The following is a 24,010-nucleotide window of genomic DNA, read 5'->3' on the forward strand; positions in this document are numbered from 1 at the left end:
AAAGGAGTTCATCAGGGGCAAGAAGTGGAAGGTTTCAGACTTGCCAAGTCAGTCTCCAGACTTAAACACCATAGAGCATGCATTTTACCTGCTAAAGAGGAGACTGAAGGGAGTAACCCCCCAAAACAAACAATTTCTTGAAAGAGACTATGGTGAAAGCCTGGAAAAGCATCACAAAAGAATAATGTTAAAGTTTGGTGATGTCAGTGGGTCAGAGGCCTGATGCAGTAAATGTAAGTAAATTATTTACAACTAAATATTAAGTCTAATTCTCTTTAATCTATTTGAAGTCCATCTGTTCCAATGCTTTTGCTCACCTAAAAATTTGGTGTTCTGTTACAAATAAAGCGAACTCCTTAGTTGTGTATCAGATCCAGATGTAAATACCTGGAAATAAAAGCTGAAATGTTGATCTCTTGTTTCATATTCATCTTTTGGTGTCAATCCTAAATGTTTTCAGTCTACAGCAAAAAAGGAATTGGCCTCACTGGTCCAATACTTTTAAAGGGTGTAAATCTAATCACCAGAGCAGAGACAACTGTCTAATCGAGTATTGTAATACAAATGAATTCTTACAAATATAGAACTCCTCTAACTCAAAGTGCTTCAAACAGACAGCAATAACAGAACATACAAGCATAAGGAAAGGGGGAATTAGGAAAACAGCACATAAGATAGACATAAAATTAATTTCGAAGAACTCTAAAGGACAAAAAATTATTTCAGATGAATCATTAATGGCAAAAAGTGAAATTCAAGTACAACCAGGATAGGCTCACACGTAAAAGTATTTCGTAAGAAGAGCTTTAAACAAGATTACTGACTCAGTTGAAACACCAGCCAACGATAATTGAGCACACCAGTGTTGTGAAACAAATTAATACGTAAGTACCTTTGACTGTTGGCTAGAAAAAACCTCTGTCACCCTGTCTGCTGCTGCTGTGGGTCAATCATCCTCCACTAAAATCAGCCATGGTAAAGAAAAAAAACTTTATAAGTCCCATTAGTTAAAAATATAAAACCAGTGTTAAAATCCATAAAGAAACTGGCAGCTTGAAAGATAATCATGAGCTTATCAAATAAGGCCTCATAAGTTTCTTAGGGTATGTTTGTGGCATTCAGTAACACAGCCATTAGTGAAGGTAAATACAATGTTATTTGTTCGATTGTAACATCAAGAAAATAAAATATACATAGGTTTTGGTGAAAATATTGAATAAATATAGCTGATTAGATGTGTAATTTGTTTCTTTTCTTACCAAAATAAAGATATGAAGGCTACCAACATAAGAAAATAATTAGTGGTTGTACTGATAAGGAGCAGCCTATCAATATAATCAATATAAAAATAATGATGCCCATTCCTACATACTACTGCTGGCTGGTTGAAAACAAAAGCGTTTGTTATTTATATTCTTGCAGCAGTCAAGCATGCCTGAGTGAATTTTTCCCCTAATGTATTACGGTCTTCTTCTTCTTCTGCAGTAATTCCTGTTTCTTTCAAAGAGGGTAGTCGATGCACAGAGGAGCACGCGCCAGTCTGTCGTCCTACCTGTGGAGCAGTACAGGTGACAGCTGTATGTGCGCAACGACGGACACTTACCAACTGATGTCTGTGCGCTTCACCGAGGAAAAAAAACCACACAGCAGGTAGTCCGAAGTTAAAACTAGCCGCCTGCCACCATCTTCAGCAGGGACGAAGAAGAAGGAGAAGAAGAAGAAGAAGAGGAGAAAGAGCGGAGTGTCAGCAGGTCTGACACATCACACTGCCTCATCACAGTTCACAGACCTCTTCACCCGAGAGACACAGCACTACTCACACCGAGAGGACAGCACAGCGCTTCACTGTGAGCGCACCGCCAGCAGACACAGGGAGGAGCGTCAAGACGCACATGCGCAGCACGGAGGATAGAGCAGAGAAGAGATTACGCCTTCAAAATAAAAGCTGCTGCAAATAGAAGGGAAAAAGTAGGCTATGGAGGTTCACTACCGCCAGATAGAAAAAGAAAACACATGGAAAGTGAGCAGAGATGATACGAAATATATAATAAAAATTAAAATAATGTAATGTCAACATTAGACATTAAAGTATCTATAAAACAAAAAGTGGAACAGGGTGAAAACAAGTCACAATCATTAAAAAGCAAGTCACTGTACTTAGAAAGTCTAAATATGGTGTGAAAAGTCAAAATCGTTATACGACAAATTTAAATTATAAGATGATTATTATTTTTAGAGATGAAATTAGTGGATAGAACATCAATAATATTACATAAGAGTCAAAATTCTGAAATGAAGAGTTTATATCAAAAGACAAAAAGTAGAAAGTCATTTTAAAAAGTCACAATTTTGAGAAAGTAATGCATAATTTTTAATTAAAACAGCTGAATCATGACATGAAAATTGAAAATTTAGCAACAGGAAATCAGAATTATGATAATAAAACAGAAAATCTGAGATAGTCAAAATTATGACTTTAAGAGCTCAATAATATTACATTTAAGTCCAAAACATGAGATAAATATTCTGGTACTGATATAAAAACCACTATCATGAGATAAGAAATTCTGAGATAGTTGTAATTCTGACTCAGAGATGAAACTATGACATTAAAAGACAATATAATGACATTTAAGTCAAAATTGTAAAAAAAAAAAAAAAAAAGCTGATACTGTTATAAAAACTCAAAATAAGATGAAAAAGCCAAATTTGGTCAAAGGAAGTCAGTAGTTTGACTTAACTGCCAAAATTTTGAGATAGCAAGCCTATTAATGACTTTAATTATTCAAATTATGAGACAGGGATTCAAAATGTTGTAACAGAATTTTTTAATTATGGCATATAAATCCAAATCATGGGATATAAACTCATCATTTTGACTTAAAAGATGGCATCATTAGCTGAAAAGTCTCTTATAAAAAGGCCAAATTTGAGGGACAAACTCATAAACCATCGCTCTGAAACCCACATTTGAAAATATTATGAATAAAAAATCAATTTCACTTTAAAAAGTTAAATTTTTTGATGAAAATTCCAAACACGTATAAAGTGAGTCATAAACGAGATTTAAAAGCAGGTTCAATGGGCTATATTTTATTTTCAAATCACATTGATTCTGTTTCCTGTGTACCAGTTTTAACTTGCTGTAGTCTCTTAAAGGTTTGTACCACTAACTCCTCGGTAAGGGGAGCTCTGTGAGACTACCTAAACATTCACTTATCATGAAATGGTATCGTCTTTTCACCTGACATTTAATGGAATCTCATCATCTGGCATTAATTAGTTCTTAGTCCTAATTTATATGGATGATTTACTTTATCTCCTTTCATTACAGGGACAGTTAAACCAAGGCATGAGTCTGCCATAGATTCTAACACCTTAAGATAGAAACAGAAAAGCACTGATGAAGCAAATTTAACTGTGTTTTCAGCAAAGCCAAGATGGCTTTTTAGTATTTTCAGCATTTTTCTGTGTTGGTTTAGCTCTCTTTATTCACTCAAATGATGAAATTAGTCATTTTTACCTGCCATCAAACATGAACACACCACTTCAGTGTGTCAAAGGTAGTTCAGTGATGTGCTGTTTCAATCACCAACATAAAGGGAGGCTGTTGTTGTTCTCAATGCCTTATATGTAAAATCTAAATAAAGTTGAGAGGGAATCTTTATTAGCATTTGTCTGACATTTTTAATCCAACTATACATGTTGCTGCAGACAGCAGCTGATGCTCAGGCTCTACTGTAATTTTAATGGCTAGCATATGAAGACAGCACCCACAAACCAGCTCTGATTCATCAATTTCCCTTATTTCTGGGGCTTCTACTGTACTTGTGATTCTGGTTAGAACTTCTGGTGATATGGTGGGAGTAGAAAAATATGTTTCTCCTAGTGGCTATGTTTTTTTTTTCTTTTTTAAAGGAACTCACCATCAGCCAGTCATACCCAGAGTTGGCTGGGCCCCTGAAAACCCCAGTGAATGAGCCCTTCCCAGTTGTGATTACTGATGATGTCAGATGCATGTGTGCTGGATAGCATTGGTGCTAGCATCCTGGCTAACAGTTAGTTCCTTTCTGAGATGTAAAGTGTGTCAAGCTATTATTGGGTTCTGATGTACAAGTTATTTGTGCCTCTGTAAAGCACTTTTCATCAGTTTCTGCACATTTTTTCCATTTATTTTTATTTGTCTGCCCATTTTGTCTATTTTAACCAATTTTGCCACTTTTTAACAACTTTTCATCATTTTCCCTCTAATTTCTGCCACTTTGCCATTTTTCTCCATTTTTCCTTTTTGTAATTATGTCTTTGTTATTTCAGTTTCCTCTACTTTACTTTCTGGTGTCCTGATGTTTGTGTAGATCATGGCTTAGCTGTGATGTCTGACATTACTTTCCAAATGGTTTATATCGGTGTGCCCATCCACAACGGTAACGTGAGCCTGGCACTTCCTCCTCATGCTGGTCACCAGCCTGGTCACACACTGCCGTGAGATGGCATCCCATTCTTCAACCAGCATTTGTCGCAAGTCAGCCAATGTGGTTGTTGGTCACTCTGGTATGCCTAAGCTCATCCCAAAGGGGGGTCAGGACTGCAGGCAGGCCATTCCTTAATCTCCACTCCTTAATCCTGGAGGTCGCCTCTGATAAACCTTGCTCTGCATTGGCAGAGATTTGACATATTTTTTGCTTTGGTCTGTTGTTGGTCATGTGTGAAACTTACCAGGCTTTTGTCAACCCAGGACTTGAGATTTTTGCATCTTAATGAGAATACCCCTGATTAGACTAAATAAAGGGTAAATAAAATAAAAATAGTAAATGCCCCATCTCCTTAAAAACACAATTGACAATATTAATTTGACCTCTCAACAGAAGGCATAGAATTAATGACATTTCTCTCCCTGACTTGCTCTAATAATCAGGATTAGTGTCTTACTCTTGTAGAAAACAGAAGGAACAAGAAGCCTATTCAAGAATTCATGCAAAGCATCATGAAGGCAAGGACTAATGTTGATACTGTCTATGATTCCCACTCATAGTCCTACTTTCAAAGTGATAATGAGTCTGCCCTGGTTTGAAGGGAAATAAGGGTCTTTAGAAGTAGTATCTCTTCTCTTTGCTCTGATTATTCACTGGTTTTCTTCTCTGTATTTCAGAAGGTCAGACCCAAACAGATGGAGGTTTGGCCCCCGTGGCTCTAAACTCACCGCTGACCTTCACTGTCACACCTGTTTACTCTCTGCGTGCCTCCTCTGGTCAAACTTCATCAGTTTTATCCCTCCGTATGTCTTTATTGGATGAACTTTCCTCATACCTGCAGAAACAGACTCTTTTTGTTACCATGGTTACATATCTAGCCACTCGAGTCATTAAAATCCTTTCATGGCAGGAAGAAAACAATTACAGCTTAGAGAACATCTTCACGTTTTCACTCTGATGTTAAAAGACTTGCTTTAGTTGTTCTAGATGTACAACACTTTATGATCACATGACCAGGAAGGTGAGATAATAGATTTGATATAAAGTTTAAGATGTTTAAATCTGTAAGATAATATCAAATATTTATCTTTGTTTAAAAATGTTTGCTTCATAAAGGTACTCATTTTTCAATTACCAACAAAGAGGTGCACATGCTCAGTAAGCAGGGGTGGTTTTAGGTTTTGCATCATCCGCAAACGTCAGCGTGACAGACTGGTGACTGGAGAGGCAGCTGTTGGTGTACAGGGAGAAGAGCGGAGGAGAAAGAATGCTGTCTTGGAAGGAGCGGACGCTGATTGTTCTGCTGTCAGAGACATGTTTCACCAGCTTCACATACTGCTTCCTGTCTGACAGGAAGTCTGTGATCCACCTGCAGGTGAAGTCAGGCACATTCAGCTGGGAGAGCTTGTCCCTGAACATACAGTTGAAACCAGAAGTTTTCATACACTATATAAAAAGGCACATTAACTTTTTTTTCTCACCGTCTAACATTAAATCAGATTAAACTTTTCCTGTTTTTGGTCAATTAGGATTACCAAAATTATTTCTATTTGATAAATGCCAGAATAATGAGAGAGATAATTTTTTAGACATTTTTTAAATGATTTTCATGAGAGTCAGAAGTTTACATATACTAAGATTACTATGCCTTTAAACAATTTGGGAAAGCCCAGATGATGATGTCATGTCTTTGGAAGCCTCTGATAGGTTTATTGACAACATTTGAGTTAATTAGAGGCACACCTGTGGATGTATTTTAAGGCACACCTGAAACACACTGCTTCTTTGTGTAACATCATGGGAAAATCAAAAGAAATCAGCCAAGATATCAGGAAGAGAATTGTGGACTTGCACAAGTCTGGTTCATCCTTGGGTGCAATTTCCAGATGCCTGAAGGTGCCACGTTCATCTGTTCAAACAATTATACACAAGTATAAACACCATGGGAATGTCCAGCCAACATACCGCTCAGGAAGGAGACGGGTTCTGTGTCCCAGAGATGAACGTGCTTTGGTCCGAAAAGTGCATCTCAACCCAAGAACAAAAGCAAAAGACCTTGTGAAGATGCTGGCTGAAGCTGGTGAGAGTGTGGCATTATCAACAGTCAAACGAGTCCTGTACCCACATGGGCTGAAAGGCCACTCTCCCAGAAAGAAGCCATTAGTCCAAAAGAAACATAAAAAAGCCAGATTACAGTTTGCAAATGCACACAGGGACAAAGACCTTAATTTTTGGAGACATGTTCTGTGGTCTGACGAAACTAAAATTGAACTTTTTGACCATAATGACCATTGTTACATTTGGAGAAAAAAGGGGGAAGCTTGCAAGCCTGAGAACACCATCCCAACTGTGAAACATGGGGGTGGCAGCATCATGTTGTGGGGTTGTTTTGCTGCAGGAGGGACTGGTGCACTTCACAAAATAGATGGCATCATGAGGAAAGAACATTATGTGGAAATACTGAAGCAACATCTCAAGACATCAGCCAGGAAGTTAAAGCTTGGGCGCAAATGGGTTTTCCAAATGGACAATGACCCTAAGCATACTGCCAAACTGGTTACAAAGTGGCTTAAGGATAACAAAGTCAATGTTTTGGAGTGGCCATCACAAAGCCCTGATCTCAATCCCACTGAAAATTTATGGGCAGAGCTGAAAAGGCATGTGCGAGCAAGGCGGCCTACAAACTTGGCTCACTTACACCAGTTCTGCCAGGAGGAATGGGCTAAAATTCCTGCAAACTATTGTGAGAAGCCATACAGTTTAAAGGCAATGCTACCAAATACTAATGAAATGTATGTAAACTTCTGACTCTCAAGAAAATAATTTTAAAAAATGTCTAAAAAATTATCTCTCTCGTTAATCTGGCATTTAGCAAATAGAAAAAATTTTGGTAATCCCAATTGACCAAAAACAGGAAAAGTTTAATCTGATTTAATGTTAGACGGTGAGAAAAAAAAGTTAATGTGCCTTTTTATATAGTGTATGTAAACTTCTGGTTTCAACTGTAGACAATATTTTTTTGGAACTTTGGATATACTGTTAAAGCTGTAGTGAACAAATTTGATCATCTGCATTATGGGAACAGGGGTTATAAAGTCTTAAAAGCACCATCTGAAGATCCAAATCCAAATGTATTTATAAAGGACATTTAGAAACAACAAAACACCAGTTGTTGTGTTAACAGAGCTCCACCTGGAGAAACAGAAGGCAGCTTTTTACGCTCAAACATTGTGTTATATAAAAAACAGACTGAGTTATAGTGACAACAGAGCATGAAACAGCTGCCAACCTGAAGGTCAAACCTGTGAATGGATTCTTCCTGCTGTAGTGCTGTTCAGCATCCCTCATTGTTTTTCTTTGGTGGCATTTCCTTGACTGTCGTTTTGCTGTCGTGGCACTGCACCTGTGTTTTTCACATGTATCTGTGAAGCACAGAAAATGTATTCATTACACATGCAAAGATCTCGATGGAAACATTAATGCTTTCAGTTGTGCAGAGGCTGCAGAAGAACACACAAATCTCATAGTGGGGGTTTTATATGATATAAAGATTCAATTATTGACAAAGAAGAACAAATTGTCTCAGGAGGGAGCAGGTTGGAGCACACTGTATGATCTGCACACATTAATACAAACAAATGACAAAATTAGAACAATATTTGAGGCTACCAAGGACTAAAATAGGCAAAGGAATTTATCAGCATTCCAGCAAGTTTTGTTATACGCTGGAGTTAGCACAATAGCTAAATTTAATCTGCAGAAAACCTACTTAAAAAAAAGTAGTAGATTTTACGATACCTCATGACAGTCCAACAGGCAGCACAAACAGAAGCTCATAAAGAGTTTAACAGATCAAACTGAAGCTTTTATTACATTACAATAAAACAGGCCCATGTGAAAAAGCTGGTTTAAGCACTGCAAGGAGCCTCCAGAAAGGGGCTTAACAGGAGGAAACAGACTAATGCATGCACATTTGAGTTTTGTTTTAAAGGTTATCAGCCACAGATGTGTAACTTCTCTTAATAATCAAAAAGGGTTACAGCCGCAATTCTAGATCAGCCATTGTGATTGGCAGTCAAATTTTAAAGAGCTATGCTCACCTTTTCTTGCCCATTTTAGCTGACTTCACCCTGAGGGAAATAGCCTCATCTGAGAAAGAAGTGGTTCTAATTTTGGATATGTTTAGCCAAACAGTGATTGAGAGCTTACACCTTTTACACAAACTGAATGGGAGGATGTAGAATAAATAAGAAAGTGGTTCCCCGCCTTTTTCCTCAGGGCACCCCTACTTGTCTAAGAAAAGCTAAGCCCCGCATTTTGATTTTCTGTTGTCAGAATGTAAGACTTTTTTTAAACCAGAAATTCAGAGTTTAAAAAATTCTGAGTATTCTTGTGATTAAAAAAAATCTTGATAGTCTCTACAACTGTGTGGGGGGTTCCTCCTAAAAATGTAAACTTTTGTAGTCAAAAATAAACAGATTCTCTTCTCTCTCTCTCTCGAGGTTTGCCCTTCTACATAACGTTTTTAATCAGGATTTTTTTTTTAAAAATATATCTAATTATGCCCCCTCCCAACAGATTTTTGGCGCCACCCAAGGGGGGGCAGGTTCGGAACCAATGGTTTAAGGTGTGTCAAGTAGGAGCTAAATGAGACTAGAAAAACCAGCTTAATCCAGCTGCCTTTAAATAGTTATTAGAAACTTTTAAACAAAAATTTCACCAAAATGGCCTCGCCCTAGGTGTTGAACTACATTTAAGATTTATTATTTCAACGCCCTATGAAAAAATGTTGTTAAAGTTTATTCACTATATCGGAAGTAAGATGTTTTGACCAGAAAAATAAAACTGCCATTGTCATTATGGACAATATTTAAAGGACAAACACCATCAATAAATAAACATGGATTGTGCATGGATCTTTCATCCACAAATGCATATACCAAACGTAAATGTATGGTACGGCATTATTATAAATTTATGTCCGCTGGTAATGACACTTTTATTTTGAAAAGAGAAAGAGGTTTTCCGTTGCTGACATTTAAGTGACTTGACGTCGCCATTTTGGCTCAGTGTCTTCCTGAACTTTTCAAGCTTTGGTAACTTTCTCAGTGGATTTTTAAACAAAACAAAGATGGGGGCTTGTTTGGCGCTGGGTTCCCTCGCGAGTTGTGTGAGTATATATTCACTGGTTTTATCTATTTATGTGTGATAAACGCCGATTAGTGTTTTCCCCAGATTTTTTAACGAATTTCGCTTCAGCTTTGAGTAAAGAAAACATTACCCAAGTAACGTCACCGACTGTTTACAGCTTTCCTACATAGAGCCATACACGAATCACAGGAAAAGGTTTACTTTATCCACGATCTTGTGGATTATATTATGCTAAACTATGAAATAGTGAAGCTAGATTATCTTTATTGGTGTTTTTTGGTGTGTGAACCGCCCTTCCTCTCTGAGAAGCTGTTTAAATGAGCGAACAGGTTGAACAAACAAAAGAATTTGTGTCGCTTTTCATAGTTTGACATTGTTCCCAACTAACTAACTACTAACAGTTTTTGGACAAAACTGTCCTCTACATTGCTACTTTACATTTTCTGTTATTTGAATTGCCAGATTTTTGACCGTGTGACAGCAAATGACGTATTTTTGCCGCTCCTTGTATTTCTTACACACTGGAAGGGTCTCTTCTTTAAAATAACAGTATTACTCAGGTCGACAATTTATATGAGCAAGGTGAAGGGATACGTCTTAAACCCCTGTTTCCTCAAGTTGTCCAAAACGGCGCATTTCCGGGTGTAGTCGGGAATCTGCGCCATGTCTTTGGAGGGGGTTGGACTGTACTGTTCCTCTATTTGGCATTATAAACCATCTTGCACAGATTCATGTTTGATCGCATTCCTGGGTATGTTTTCGTTCTGAAGCATGTTTAGTTTTTTTCCAATACAGAGTCGTATTGTACTTGTTGAGGTGTTGACTGCTCCAATCTGCTCCAAACCGAAAACAAGAAAACGATAGTGGATCTCCCCATTATAACTAGAGTCACACTCTTTAACGTGGGCCACTTAAATCTTCACCATTTAGCCCAGTTAATATTTAGTTTTGTAATAGTTGGGATATAGATTATCTCAATGTTTGACAGATGAATTTAGGTCAAACACCAATATCTTTAAGATCAGCATGCAGGTTTGTCAACTTCTGATCCAAAGCTTCTAGATAGAGATAAAGGAAATTCCACGTTTCAAAATCTAGGTTAAAGACATATGCATTATGTAACACAGACTGAAAAAATAAAACCCTCATCACATTAGGATAATTAAACCCTACAGTGCAAGGCACGTTTTTCAGAAACAGCAAGGTTATTTTTCTATGGGGATAAATGTGGTTGCTCAGGTTGCTGGTAGAGACAAATAACTTTAGGATATATTGGAATATAAATGTAAACAAAGTGATAGATATAAATCTGAAACAAAGCAATAATTAAGACAGAGGTTCTGCCAATCCAGAATTTTGCAGTTTTTGTATAAATGCAGATTTTTTGAAAACCATTTTAACTGATAACTTCTACTAATATATGCACACTATTGATGCACCAGTATGCAGTGTAGCGGCTGATTTTGGCCTTTTTGATTGGTCAGCAGTTGACAAATAATCTGTCAGATGTCATTAGTGAGGATTTATCTGTAATCTCCAATCAATTTAATGCTGTTATCTAGTACACCTAACTGCAGATTCAAAGAAGTTTTTTTTTTTAAACTGTACACTAGAAGTCCCCTGTTGAACACACTCAGATCTGTTGTTATGGTCAAATGAGAGAAAATGTTGGCACAGTGGGAGTCTTACACCAAAAGAAGTCATAAAAAAACATCTACATCAATATAAGCTGAATTTTTATTTCAAAATCGGTACCTGCCAAAATTTTCACAGTGCATCTCTAATGCAGACATTTTTAGGGCTGACAGCTTCCGTTTGATTGGTTGGTTGTTTAGTTGAAAAGCTTTGGTCTGATAGAGGGAGAAGTGCGCGGCTGACTGATATAGAGAGACGCGTTGCTGGGGATGGAGGGTGGGAAATACGGGTAGAGGGAAGCAGACAAAGCGACAATGAATGGGCTATTTTCTGAAAATTTCGCAGCAGTAACGCTCAAAAAAACTCAATGCGTCTTCAACTCATCACAAAGATGCTGTTTGTATTGAAGTGGCGCTGCTTGTTTCTGCCTCACTGACAGCATCAACTCACGCGCCAGTTTAATTCACCAATCTGCAAATGGGCCACGTTGAATCATCTCCCTTTATAATCTCCCTTAATGTCACAGTCAGGTGTAGAAACTGTGGAGCACACACAGAACATCCATACAATCTGGGCCAAACTGAGGCTAATACATGCAAGAGTAAATTGATCTCAAACTGCATTATCTAAGGGGTACAGTCAGACTTTGAAATGTTCCATTTTGTGTGATTTAAGTTGGACAAAAATAGGGCTGAAACTATTCCTCGAATTATCTGGGTAATTCAATTCAAAAAATTCCTTGAGGCAAATTATCTGCCTCCAGGCTTCGCTTAAATCAGCCCTGTATCCATATATGCCCAAGCTGTAGCCTGGACATCGCACCGTGTGTTGGGCGGCGTGCTGTGTTTCGCATGGACAGCTGTTTGTGTGGCACACTGCCCTTGATTTCGCTGTTACTACAATGTAACATACATGGTACGAGGCGTGAAAATAACGAGGGAAGAGAAAGAGATGCAGTGGTGTTTACAGGCACTTGTCCTGCGCTTTTACGCATCCACTGGCTGCAGCTTAATGGCAGAAACGGCACTACGCCTGCACCTGTGAACCTACGCACATCTCTGGGTTCACGCGCTGCCTGCATGACTCGCAGTGCTTATTTTGTGTCTGCAGACTTCAGGGAATTTCATAAACTTCTCTGATTGACCCGACAGCTTTACAGAACACCATCAGGCTTCAGATTCAAGTCCTGTTTTGGTGCTTCCCCTCTCTCTTTCTTTCTCTCTCTCTCAACAGGTCACAGAAGCAGCTTTATCCCTTAAAATGTGTTCTCCATGTCTGTGGATTGTTTTAAAAGGTCATATTTTTTATCTTATGGTGGATGAACTCACAAAAAAATGTGCAAAAATTGAAAGTGAACACCCTTTTGAAAAATAGACCATATTCCTGTAATCTAAAGGTTCACCGTTCAGACATCATCAGACCACTGTGTGAATGATGGAGATTTATTCTTGCTATAATGTGAAATAATAAATTCATACATAAACTAGAGGATGTTAAAATGATTAAGTGTCCCTTTACTTTAATGACAACTTGGAGAATAGAAAGAAACTACAATGAAAGAAATAAAATGTTGGCACCAAACAATTCCTGGTGAAAGATCCCTAAAACCCTAAATATGGCATAATCCAATGTCATTAGTTAACTAGCTTTCCTTGTAACTTTAAGAAATGTAAACTGTCATCAGAACTTCATTGCACTTTGTAAAATATATTTTCTTTAGAGAACCTGTTAATACCAATTTTTAATGAAGTAGAAGTAGTTCATTTAAGGGACCCAGCTTCTTTTCTCATTTGTTTAGTACTACTTCTCTCTAGTACAAACATACTGAGTGATGATAACAAGCATTAAGAAACACTGTTTTGTCAGGATTGTCTGGTCTGCTTTTGTAGGTGAAATGTGTTGTAACTTTGTATCTTGATGCTCTGTTTTTTTGTGTGTATTTTTTTCTCTTGACTCTTCAGGATTGTGTTTATTTGTAGGAGTTGTTTGTTGCTCAGGTAGTGTGGCCGGTCTGACCCGTGGAAACCGGATTCATCTTGTCACAGCAGCTGAGCTGTTTACACCCTAGGCTTGTGTACTCTGGTGCATACTTAGTGAAGGGTGGCTGATCTCAACTCTGCCTCAACGCTTCACACACACACACCTCTCAGCAGTGTGCATCTAAATTATGTGGGAATCCTCTGTGATCGTGTTCACAGCACAGGATCGGTAACAGACAGGGACAGATTTGTGATGATGGCTGCTCTAATCGTAGACGTGATTACTGCTGCTGTAAAACCTCCTGAAGAAGAGGAGGGAGGATGATTGGTTTCCCTGACAACAGACACAGTGTTATTTTTGTTTTGTCATTGCAGGCCATGCATGCATCACCCTTATTATTGCACGCCGCAGAGGTCTGCCCCTGACTTTTATAAAATATAAATGTGATGATGGCCTCACTAATTCTCTCCTTCATCTCCTCTCCAGGCGTCCTGTCTGTGCGGCTCGGCCTCCTGCTTGCTGTCATCATGCTGCCCGTCAACGTACAACTCCACCATGAGTAAGCTGTCTTTCTCCTTCCTGCTGCTGCTGGGGACCTTGGTGTCTATCATTATGATCCTGCCCGGCATGGAAGAACATCTTAAAAAGGTACATTAGATAAAATGAGATAAGATTACATTTAATGAGCCACACAAGGCTGCTGCATAAGGATCTGTAATAGTTTCATAAGGCTCAAGTATTATTACGTGTTCTCAAAACACCTAGCATTTCAAATCAAGAAAAAGTAATTCAAACTGGTTTCATAAGGCTGTAACCCAGCAACAGATAGACTTAGATGTTTGAATTATGTGTTTTTTAAGAGGTCAGAATTACAGTCCTATACTGAAATGAGAAACCGGTCAGGTAGGACTTCCAGTTTGACCAAGAACACCCAATTAACTACACTATGAACTCACTGCTACAGTTCCAATAATAATAAAAGCATTTAGATTATTTTGAAAGTACTTTAAAAACTTGTTTACAACAGACTTAAATATAAAGAGATGCATCAGTAAAATTAAACTATTTCCTATCCTCTTTAAGTACATTATTATTTAAAACATTTAAAAGACATATTTCTGACAAAAACACGTTTGGTTCTTTTTTTTTACAGTAATTTAGCAAAATAGATTATGTGATCGTCTTTTCCCATATGATCTTTGACAGTGTTGGACATGACGCACAGATGAGCGTGTGTGTTAATATGTGTATGTTGGTGAGCGAGTGTGTCTCTGCTCTCTCTGCTATCAGACAACAAACTGGGCGTGTTTAACTGGGGCTATAACTCCACTCTTTGGAGCTAACAGTGGACTCAATGGCACTCAGAGTTTTTTTGCTAAGTTTACCGCTGCAGTATACAATGGCCTGTTGCACTAGGCATGTTAAGCTTCTGATTAATGATACACACAGCAAACAGCTGATTGATGTGTGACTGACAGACGGTGAGACAAGAGGGAGACATGACAAAGAAGGGACTGAATGACACTATGAGTGAGTCTGCAAACAAATACAAACTAAATAAGCACTGTTTCTCCTTGTGAAGACTGCACAGGTTTCCAATAGCATCGTTTCATCATTTCGCACCATTACGATGAACTTATTATACATTGGTGGGTCATGTGTCGCCTCAACTAGCTCACATGGAGGAGGGATGGGGGTTAAAGCGGTGATGTGAATGGAGAATGGATCAGCTCTTTTTCTTCATTAGCTCTATCACCAACACTTTCAAAGTGTCCAGGGCATCTTAATGATCTTTATAATTTCCATTTTGGTATTGTTTTCTGTCATGAGAGCTGCTGCTCTTGGTGTCTAAGCAATATTGATCTTGCGAGATGATTTTCACCTTGACAAGAAATCTTGTGACCTTTTGATATCGCAAGATCTTGTGGCACAAGATCTTGTCACACCCCCTTTATAATAGCTCTGGTTTACATGTGTAAATACTCAAAATACAATAAACTCCCATCCCAAGTAGCTAAAGATTGAATATATGAGAAATCACAACTGTTGTATTTTCTATAATCATTTATAAATGCTGAAAATATTTAAATTTATGCTTCTCTTTCATTGTCCTTTGTGAATGCAGTGCATGGTGGGAAATTCATCATACCCCTCAGTTTCAAATGTGGTCCTGAAAAATCTTCGTCTCAAGAGCTATGTAGCCCTTGGCTCTTAGCCCTAGCCCTCGATTCAAAAGAGAACTGGGATACCACTTCCCCTGACGTTAATGTGCAGAACCAAGGGGAAGGGCTAAGATAAGGGCTAAGGGGTGGAAATGGGATTGACACTAAGTTTACAACTATGACTTCCCACAATCATAAAAGCAATGTAATTTTGATAAACCAACAGATTAAAGCTTATGAGCTAACTTCCATTAGCTGTTTTGACTTTACCTGACATAATGTAAAACTATGAAGCATGCAAGGTCCAGTTGGTAAAATGAAGTTAGGTAAAGGCAAGGCCAGACATAAGGGTGGATAAAAGGGAGCACTTTCTAGGGCCCACCCAAATGGGAGGTCCATGGAGGCTGGTAAAATTATGGTCAGTTGTTAAGTTCATCTTTGATTACCATATTTGATATTTAACCTGAATAATAATCACTCTTATTAATAATAATAATTATTATTATTATATTTACCTATGCTGTAGTAAGATATAGTCTTTTTCAAAAAGTTAACATCTTCTCTTAAAACAGAATTACCTTTATTTTGGTAGTATTAACTATGTGGATGGGTATATTGACTTGAAGACTTGGAACTTAACGTCGGACTTCATAGCTAAGCAAGGATTTGCACAAATATTCGCATGTCAGAGAATAAACTAGAAGGAACTAAAATATTTTTAAGGGAAAAAAATTAAATAATTGTGAAAAGAGGCGAAAATAATTGGCAGAAAAATGGTAAAAATTGGTTAAATGTGTTGGGGAGGGCCCATTCACCAGGTTTTTCAGTGGCTTGGCCAATTCTGTGGGCGATGTTTTCAAATCTAATTTTGAGAAAGGAAATTTACATGTTCTTGAGAAACTTAAATGACTACAGCTCTTTGGAGGTGAAATTTGTTTGTTTAGTGATTTGAAATAATTGCATCAGTTGCATAAGACAACTTAGTTAATGTGAGATTTGTTGCCTTCTAGTTGTTAGACTATTTCACTGCTACGCCTGTTAAATAGACTTGATATTTTTGTCCATCCATTGGTAATTGTGCAAAATAATTCCTATAAACAAACACAAGTGTAATGAATGAATAATTACATTGTATAATTCAATTCTCATTACTGTAGGATACTTGTTGCATTCAGATCAGATTACTCTTCAACCTTTTGGAAGTCTCAGTCTGTACACTCTAAAGCAAAATAGACTGAAAGACCAGAAACACAAAATATGATTGGTATCAGTGATCAGCTGATAATGATTGGTGATCAGTGATTGGCTGTAACAAACCTTATCTTGTACAGATGACTAAGTTCTTTCCTCATTTTTGCTTTTAAATGGTTTAATTTGTGTATTTTCACACTTTCAGATTCCACATTTCTGTACGGACGGTTCCTTTATATCTGGTTCTGTGAACTGTGATGTCATTGTGGGCTACAAATCGGTCTACCGTATGTGCTTTGCCATGGCCTGCTTCTTCTTCCTCTTCTCCATCATCATGATCCGAGTGCGCAGCAGCAAGGACCCCCGGGCCGCTATCCAAAATGGGTTCGTACAGTAACACAGCAGCTTCTGTGCCACAGTCCTGTATGATGACAGTAGGATGCACTCTGGTGGCTAAACAGTAGAACTACACCTTTGTACTATTTTTATACTTGGATAAAAACATATTTATACTGTTTTTTTTTTGTCTTTTCAGTTTCTGGTTTTTCAAATTCCTGGTGCTGGTTGGGATAACTGTGGGAGCCTTCTTCATTCCAGATGGCATATTTACTACAGGTAAAATAAATATTGTAGTACAGACTCAATTTGTTCTGAATGCATGGTTTATCTCATTTCCTTTTTTGATAACAAGCATTTTTATTTAAAAAGGGCACAGTTACTTCTGATTGATCTCAAAGTCACAGGAGTAAATGCAAACTAAAAGAAAAGAGCAATCAGATGAAAAAAAAAGTTTGATTATCATCACCCTCTGAAGAGACAGATCTATACTGAGGTTTATTTTCAGAATCAGAATCATTTATTGTCATTGTGCAAGGTACAATGAAATTGTTTGCAGTTTCTTGTTCAATTTAGTCATTGCATATTTTGTGACCCTTCCCTTACAAACTTTGTCAATCCTCTGTGTGCCCGCAGTGTGGTATTACTTTGGTGTGGTGGGCTCTTTCATCTTCATCCTCATCCAGCTCATCCTGCTGGTGGACTTTGCCCACTCCTGGAACCAGTCATGGCTGGAGAAAGCAGAGGAAGGAAACAGCAAGTGCTGGTTTGGAGGTATTCAATTTTTTTTTTTTTTTTTTTTTTGTTTTTTTTTCCCCCGCTGTTGTATTACACAAGAAGTGGTACGTGAACAGCTGTATAGCAGGCTTTTGGCTTCAAAACAGAGGCGTAGTGTTCATCTGTAATCAGGCTATTTGGGAAAATTGATCCACACTGAGATCCTTAAAGAGTAACTAAAACATCAGACCATTTTGTTGAGCTAAAAACCTATGCTAATGTGTATTTAGTGGTATTATTTATTGGGTTAGAAATATGCATCGCAACTTCCTTCTAAATGTAGAAACCATTTACTGCATCTGAGTCCTAGAGCTCCCAGAAGCTCAATTCTCCTTTGTTTGCTTGAGATATGTACCGCATCCAACATTCATTAACTCAGTGGACTAGCCCAAACAGGAAGTCGGATGCTGGAACGCAGTGTATTTTTTTGTATGTTTGCTTCACTTGAGAAAGGACTCAGTAGGCAAGGGCATGTGCTGTTGGGACGCAGCAAAATATCTATGCAAACAGGTTGCAACACAGCTGCTGTGGATTTTTTTGGGTGACACTTCTTAGTTGTGATGCACTGATTGTAAAAATCAGGGACGAGATAATTATTTTATCACTCCTTTTGGTCTAATGTTGTGTTCACACTAGATGTGAATGATCGCCTATTTGCGGGTATCTGAATGTGTGAATATATGCAGTTTACTCGCAAATTTTTTCCTTCCTCTCAGAAACATTGGACCTTGTATATAAAACATATAAAAACAATGAATAAAGCAGTGTCACGTGAAATTCAACAACAGTGGTGTGACTTAAAACAGTAAGATTGTTGAAGAGAAAATGTCTCTGTGACAAGCAGCCCTAAAGGGAACAGTGAAAACATGCTCCTTGTAGGTAAAAGATGAGACTAATGTAGGCAAATATAGGAATTTTAACCCAAAAGAGACACAAAAACTGAATGTACAGCTGTTTCTAATGTGATTAAATAATTTGAGTCAAGCACAGCCTTGAGGAAAACCCCAAATTGTATAATGTTGATTAGAATAAAACAGACCTAACTAATATATGAATGCAGAATTTTTGACTGGCTCTAACTTGTATATACCAATGCGTATAGTAGTGATGAATCAAAGAACATCAGCATCATGGTGTCAGAGCTATAAAAAACTGACTCAACCATGGTGTGCATTGATGATTTCTCTTTTCCCCCTCTCAGCTCTGCTGTTCGTCACCATCATCAACTTTGCCATGGCGTTCACGGCTGTTGTTCTCTTCTACATATTTTACACCAAACCTGATGACTGCACGGAGCACAAGGTCTTCATCAGCCTCAACTTCCTGTTCTGCATCGCTGTGTCCATCGTGGCTGTTCTGCCTAAAGTTCAGGTAACATGGAGATTGTAGAAGACATTTTTGTGTGAATTCATCAACTGAATTAAAAATTAATGACATATTTTACAACGTTTATGTGTAGTATTCTAAGAATGAAGGGTTTTATGTATATCTGACTCCTCTGATGTGTTCACAGGAAGCTCAGCCCAGCTCAGGTCTGCTGCAGGCCTCCATCATCTCTCTCTACACCATGTATGTCACCTGGTCAGCCATGACCAACAACCCAAGTGAGTACAGTAATCAGAGTCACATCTCTACTGCTTTTTTTAATCAATCACTTTCTTTATCAAAATGTATAAAACTTTGATATATCTTCAAAACCACATGCTTCAAATGATATTAGATCTGTTATTTTCTTTTTTTTTTTTTAACCTTTGATAATACCCAAAAGTTATTTGAAAAATAACATTAGTGACGCAATGAGAGGGAGTGTTGATAGAGACAAACAAAGCAATGATGCAGTGAAATCAGATGTAATTGTCTTAATGTTCCACAGCAGGTAGGCTCTATAAAACACTAAGGAACACTTCCACACCTGCACACAAACATGCAGGAAGGCACAGGATTGTTTCAAAGCTGCCTTCTGCCTTCGCTAGTCCATACTGCATCATAGAAACAACACCTCTAACTGTTTCAGTCACAAGTTAAGGAGTCTGTTTGTCAGCCTTAAAATGCTTTACTTTGTTTCGGACCTCAGACAAGCAGTGTAACCCCAGCCTGCTGAGTCTGGTCCAGCCAAACAGCGGCAGTACAACCCCCCCTCCAGGACCAGGTCCTACCCCAGCCCCTGGAAGCGTCCAGTGGTGGGACGCACAGGGCATTGTGGGATTGATCATCTTCTTGTTCTGCACTCTTTACGCTAGGTATGTCACTGTTATTCTTTTTAAAAAAAATTTTTTTTAGTCTTTTTAAGGAAAAACACTTCCCTTTGGTAAAGTTTGTATTATTGCTAGTTAAATTCAGTGCAGCAGTCAGCGAGGAAGACAACCAGGTAATTAGAGAACAGCCGCCATGGAAAGGATTAACATAGACGAGAGTTTAATTAAACTCCTTGTTTTATGTATTGTACCTTGGCGCACTCCTATTCTCATACATTGGGAAACAGATTGTTAAATAGTATTAATATTAATATTCTTATTTATAATCCTTAATGATGCAAATCTTAATCCATACCACTATTGATACTTTTCTATTGTTTGGTGTAAAAACAGACATTATGTTTTCAATAGAACTTTTATAAGCTAAGCAAATCTTATGTTAAGTTACACATTTTGTAATAGGATCTTTTATGTCTCTGAAAAAAAACAGATTATAAATGAATGTACAATTTTCTTGCTTCACTTTCATCTTACATTTGAACAAATCATGATGATGCACTGGGTCATGTGACCATCTTTATTTTAACTCTGATCTCTACCAGAATGTTTAGTTTCACACCTTTGTTCCCAGTGTCTTTGTTTACTTTATTCATGATTTATAGTGGACATGCTGCTATATTTAAGTAAAACAAAATCTATTAGAATAATTGATTAAAATAATTAAATTAATTTTTTTGTTTGAATTCACATTCCAGAAAGTCTTAAATAGCCACTGTTTGTGCCAAGCTGTTTAATGTAGTTCATTAATAAATCAAACTGTAGAAACAGAAGTTTACTTCTTTACTAATTCTCTCTCCTCATTAGGAAGAATTAGAAATTTTCCCCCAAATAGCTACAATCAGTGACTGTTTTTTATTTAGCTATCACTAAAAATCTTTTACACAATGCCTCTGTCCTCAATGCTTTATTAAAAAATGTTCACTGTTTAAAAAAAGGGTTTTATAATGTTTTATCTCCATTAATAATCCATATAAATCTGTAATATTTCCTGCAAAGTGACACAACAGCAGGGGTGCACATGAATATAAAGCAGTCGACAGGTGCTTTAAGTGAAGAGGAACAAATTCAAGGAAGCATCCGAGGTTATCCTGAAATATTTTCAAAGATTTCTCAGTTCTGTTGAAGACCGCCTAGTTTGTGTGTGGTTGTCGCAGGATTCAGGTGCAATCCTGTTTGCTGCCTGCATCTAGGATTGCCGAAAAATTGTTAATACAGGAGAGGACCAACTGGTAGTCAGTCAGGCCTAACCACTCGGTCTATCAATATCCCTATATTTGATTGCAGAATTGAAAAGCTCAAACATTATCGACTTTGGGTTTCAAAAGAACTGTCCCTCCTCTTTGAATTATCTTTCTAGCTAAGATATGACATATTTACTTTTTCTGACATATTTTGAGAGGTAAATATTGACAGAATATTCAGTTCACTCTGCAGTCATACTCTGCTAGTAACTAGCTTCATGCAGATATTTCGGGGCCTTTCATCTACTTTACTTTAAAACTGCACGTCAAGTTGATTTCTCGTGCTCTCGTCTGCCACAGTATCCGCTCCTCCAACAACTCCCAGGTAAACAAGCTGATGCAGACAGAGGAGGGTCAGGGTCTGACTGCCAACATTGAACCTGAGACAGGGGAGGACGGGGTCAGACGAGCTGTGGACAACGAAGAGGATGGAGTAACCTACAGCTACTCCTTCTTCCACTTCAGCCTGTGTTTGGCCTCGCTCTACATCATGATGACTCTCACCAACTGGTACAAGTAGGTATCCATCTTCTCCTTTATGCTCCTGTCTGGTCATTTTTTTCCATCTTCTCTCTGACCTTCTTTTCTGTTCATCAGGCCTAACACTGACTACAAAGCCATGCAGAGCACTATGCCAGCCGTGTGGGTGAAGATATGCTCCAGCTGGCTCGGCCTGGGGCTCTACCTGTGGACACTGGTGGCCCCACTGGTGCTCCCTGACAGAGACTTCAGCTAGAAATCTGACATCTGATCACTAACCTCTTGCTATTTGCACCTTGAGAAAATATAGCTTACGCTTCAAATGGATGGTTAGTTTAGTTTGCGTCCAGTTCCACTTTTTAAAAATTGAAATATTGATACTGTTAAACTTCAAATAAAAGCCCATTTTTATTTGACAGCCAGTCCTGTTGGTAGCCTGGTGTTGCTGTTTGAGTCAAGTCACTACACTTCTGCGTATGGTTCAAGGAAATATAAAAGTCTAGTCAAAGGCAAGTCTAAAAATAAAGAGTAGAAAAAGAAGCAAGACTCCTGTATCGATACCTGCCCCAATTAAAAGCGGGGTCATTTCATACGTTGACAAATCCTGGGCTATTAATTGAGGTTTTACAGTATCGTGTGTTTTTGACCTGAAGCCATTGAAAATATTGTATACACTTGATTTTGTGATTGGAGCTGAATTTTTTAGATTTGAATGAAGATAGATTTATTGATTTGAGCTTTAACTACATTCTATAGCTTTGCAAACTCAGGTTACTTCATTGATACTTTGCATTAACATCCATTTTGGCATTCAGATACCAAGCTGCGTGCGCCCATCCTATGCATTGACTATATATCTTTAATGACAGAACATCCATCCATCCATCCATCCATCCATACTTTGCATTAAGGAGTACTACTTGGTATATGAATGCCCAAAACAAATGTTAGTTCATGTCTTTCATGGTATAAACTTGTGTTTTTGTTTTTGTCTTTCTTCTCTGTTCTGTTACAAATAAGCACTTCACACCAGGACCAAATTATTTTAAACAAATAATTCCTTTGTGGGATTATTTCACATGCTTTTGTTATCTTTTTTTCATTTCCTTCACACTAGTTGAAGCATTTAAGTGTTTGAAATTTACTTTTTTATGCACCACTTTTTTGTAGTCCCAAGTTTTTATTTCAAAAGTGCCTTTTTAATCATATTTTGCTGTTCCAAGGGATCCTGGATATCTTTAAACATTTATATGAGTCGCTGTTGTTTGAAGTTTTTTTCTCAATACACTCAGTTTGTATATTTTCATTACAATCAATAAAGATGATATTCAGATTCATGTCTGTGCAGGAAACATTTATGTCCTGTAGGTGGGGCTGTTGTCCCTCTTCATTTTGGGAGAAAGGCTGGGTGTCATCACACTGACCTGATTTGGACTGTTGTGATTTTTTTTTTTTTATGAAAAGTATATTCAAACTGTTTTAATTGCAGTTTCTACTTTGTGAATCAGACCATGTTTTACTCACACTCAGGCAACACAATGTCATCACGCATAGTCAGCAGGGACTCCCAAATGCTTCACAACCCTCCCTCCATTCATCACATGATCCTGCTGAAATGTGATTTATTGTGTTCCTTGGATGTAGGATTCCCCAGTGAACACACACTTACGCTCACACACATTTGGCAAGTAATGTAGAGGGAATGTGTTTTCCCCAATCACAAGATCAGCATGAGTAAGGCGGCTGAACACAGCGTGGTTTTGTACCTCAGTATTCACTCAGTCATTTAGGGAAGAATGAAAAAAATCAGCTTGTGAAGTCGAGTCTAGACTTTTGGTGCTTTATCCTCCAGGGATAGGAAACTTCAGTTGCCAAGAGAGACACATTAGATTAATTATGTAAATGATGGGAAAATTCCAATTTACCACCCTATAATTTAATGAAAGTAACAAATAAATAGCATGATCACAACCCAGACTCGCCAATCTGACTGCCAAACAGATAAGTGTGATTCGTCACTCCACAGAACATGTTTACACTGCTCCATACTTGGCATTGGGCTTGGTGATGTGAGGCTTGTGTGCAATGGAAACCCATTTAATGGAGCTCTCACTGCACTTTTATGCGAACATCAATGTCTGTGGAAGTTCGTAACTATTCAGCTATGGCATCAACAGAGCACTGGCCACTTTTATCCACAATACACCTCAGGAGTGACCCCACTCTGGTTTTACAGTGTCTCCCACTTTGTGGCTGAGTCGCTGTTGTTCCTAAATGCTTCCACTTTCTAATATCCCGTACAGTTGATTGTGGAATATTCAACAGGGATG

At 37.9% G+C, this 24,010-nt stretch overlaps 2 protein-coding genes across 2 annotated transcripts in view; one reads left to right on the forward strand and one right to left on the reverse strand.

The window, feature by feature from the left end:
* pkib (protein kinase (cAMP-dependent, catalytic) inhibitor beta) overlaps nt 1–1,702 on the reverse strand; it is a 49,902-nt gene extending 48,200 nt beyond the window's left edge. Inside the window, exon 1 of the mRNA XM_041809681.1 lies at nt 1,604–1,702. The gene's annotated coding sequence lies outside the window, so the exon portion shown is untranslated. The remainder of the gene's footprint in view (nt 1–1,603) is intronic.
* A 7,830-nt stretch (nt 1,703–9,532) lies between these two features.
* Nucleotides 9,533–23,017, forward strand: serinc2 (serine incorporator 2). Its single transcript, XM_041809237.1, has 10 exons — nt 9,533–9,642; nt 13,725–13,886; nt 16,797–16,975; nt 17,127–17,206; nt 17,564–17,701; nt 18,906–19,075; nt 19,218–19,308; nt 19,779–19,944; nt 21,501–21,716; nt 21,798–23,017. Exons 1-10 carry the CDS (start codon nt 9,604–9,606, stop codon nt 21,934–21,936), a joined length of 1,380 nt encoding a protein of 459 aa, XP_041665171.1. The 5' UTR covers nt 9,533–9,603; the 3' UTR covers nt 21,937–23,017.
* Nucleotides 23,018–24,010: the final 993 nt, after the last annotated feature.

This window comes from Cheilinus undulatus, linkage group 16 (genome assembly GCF_018320785.1).
Source record: "Cheilinus undulatus linkage group 16, ASM1832078v1, whole genome shotgun sequence".
NCBI lineage: Eukaryota > Metazoa > Chordata > Actinopteri > Labriformes > Labridae > Cheilinus > Cheilinus undulatus.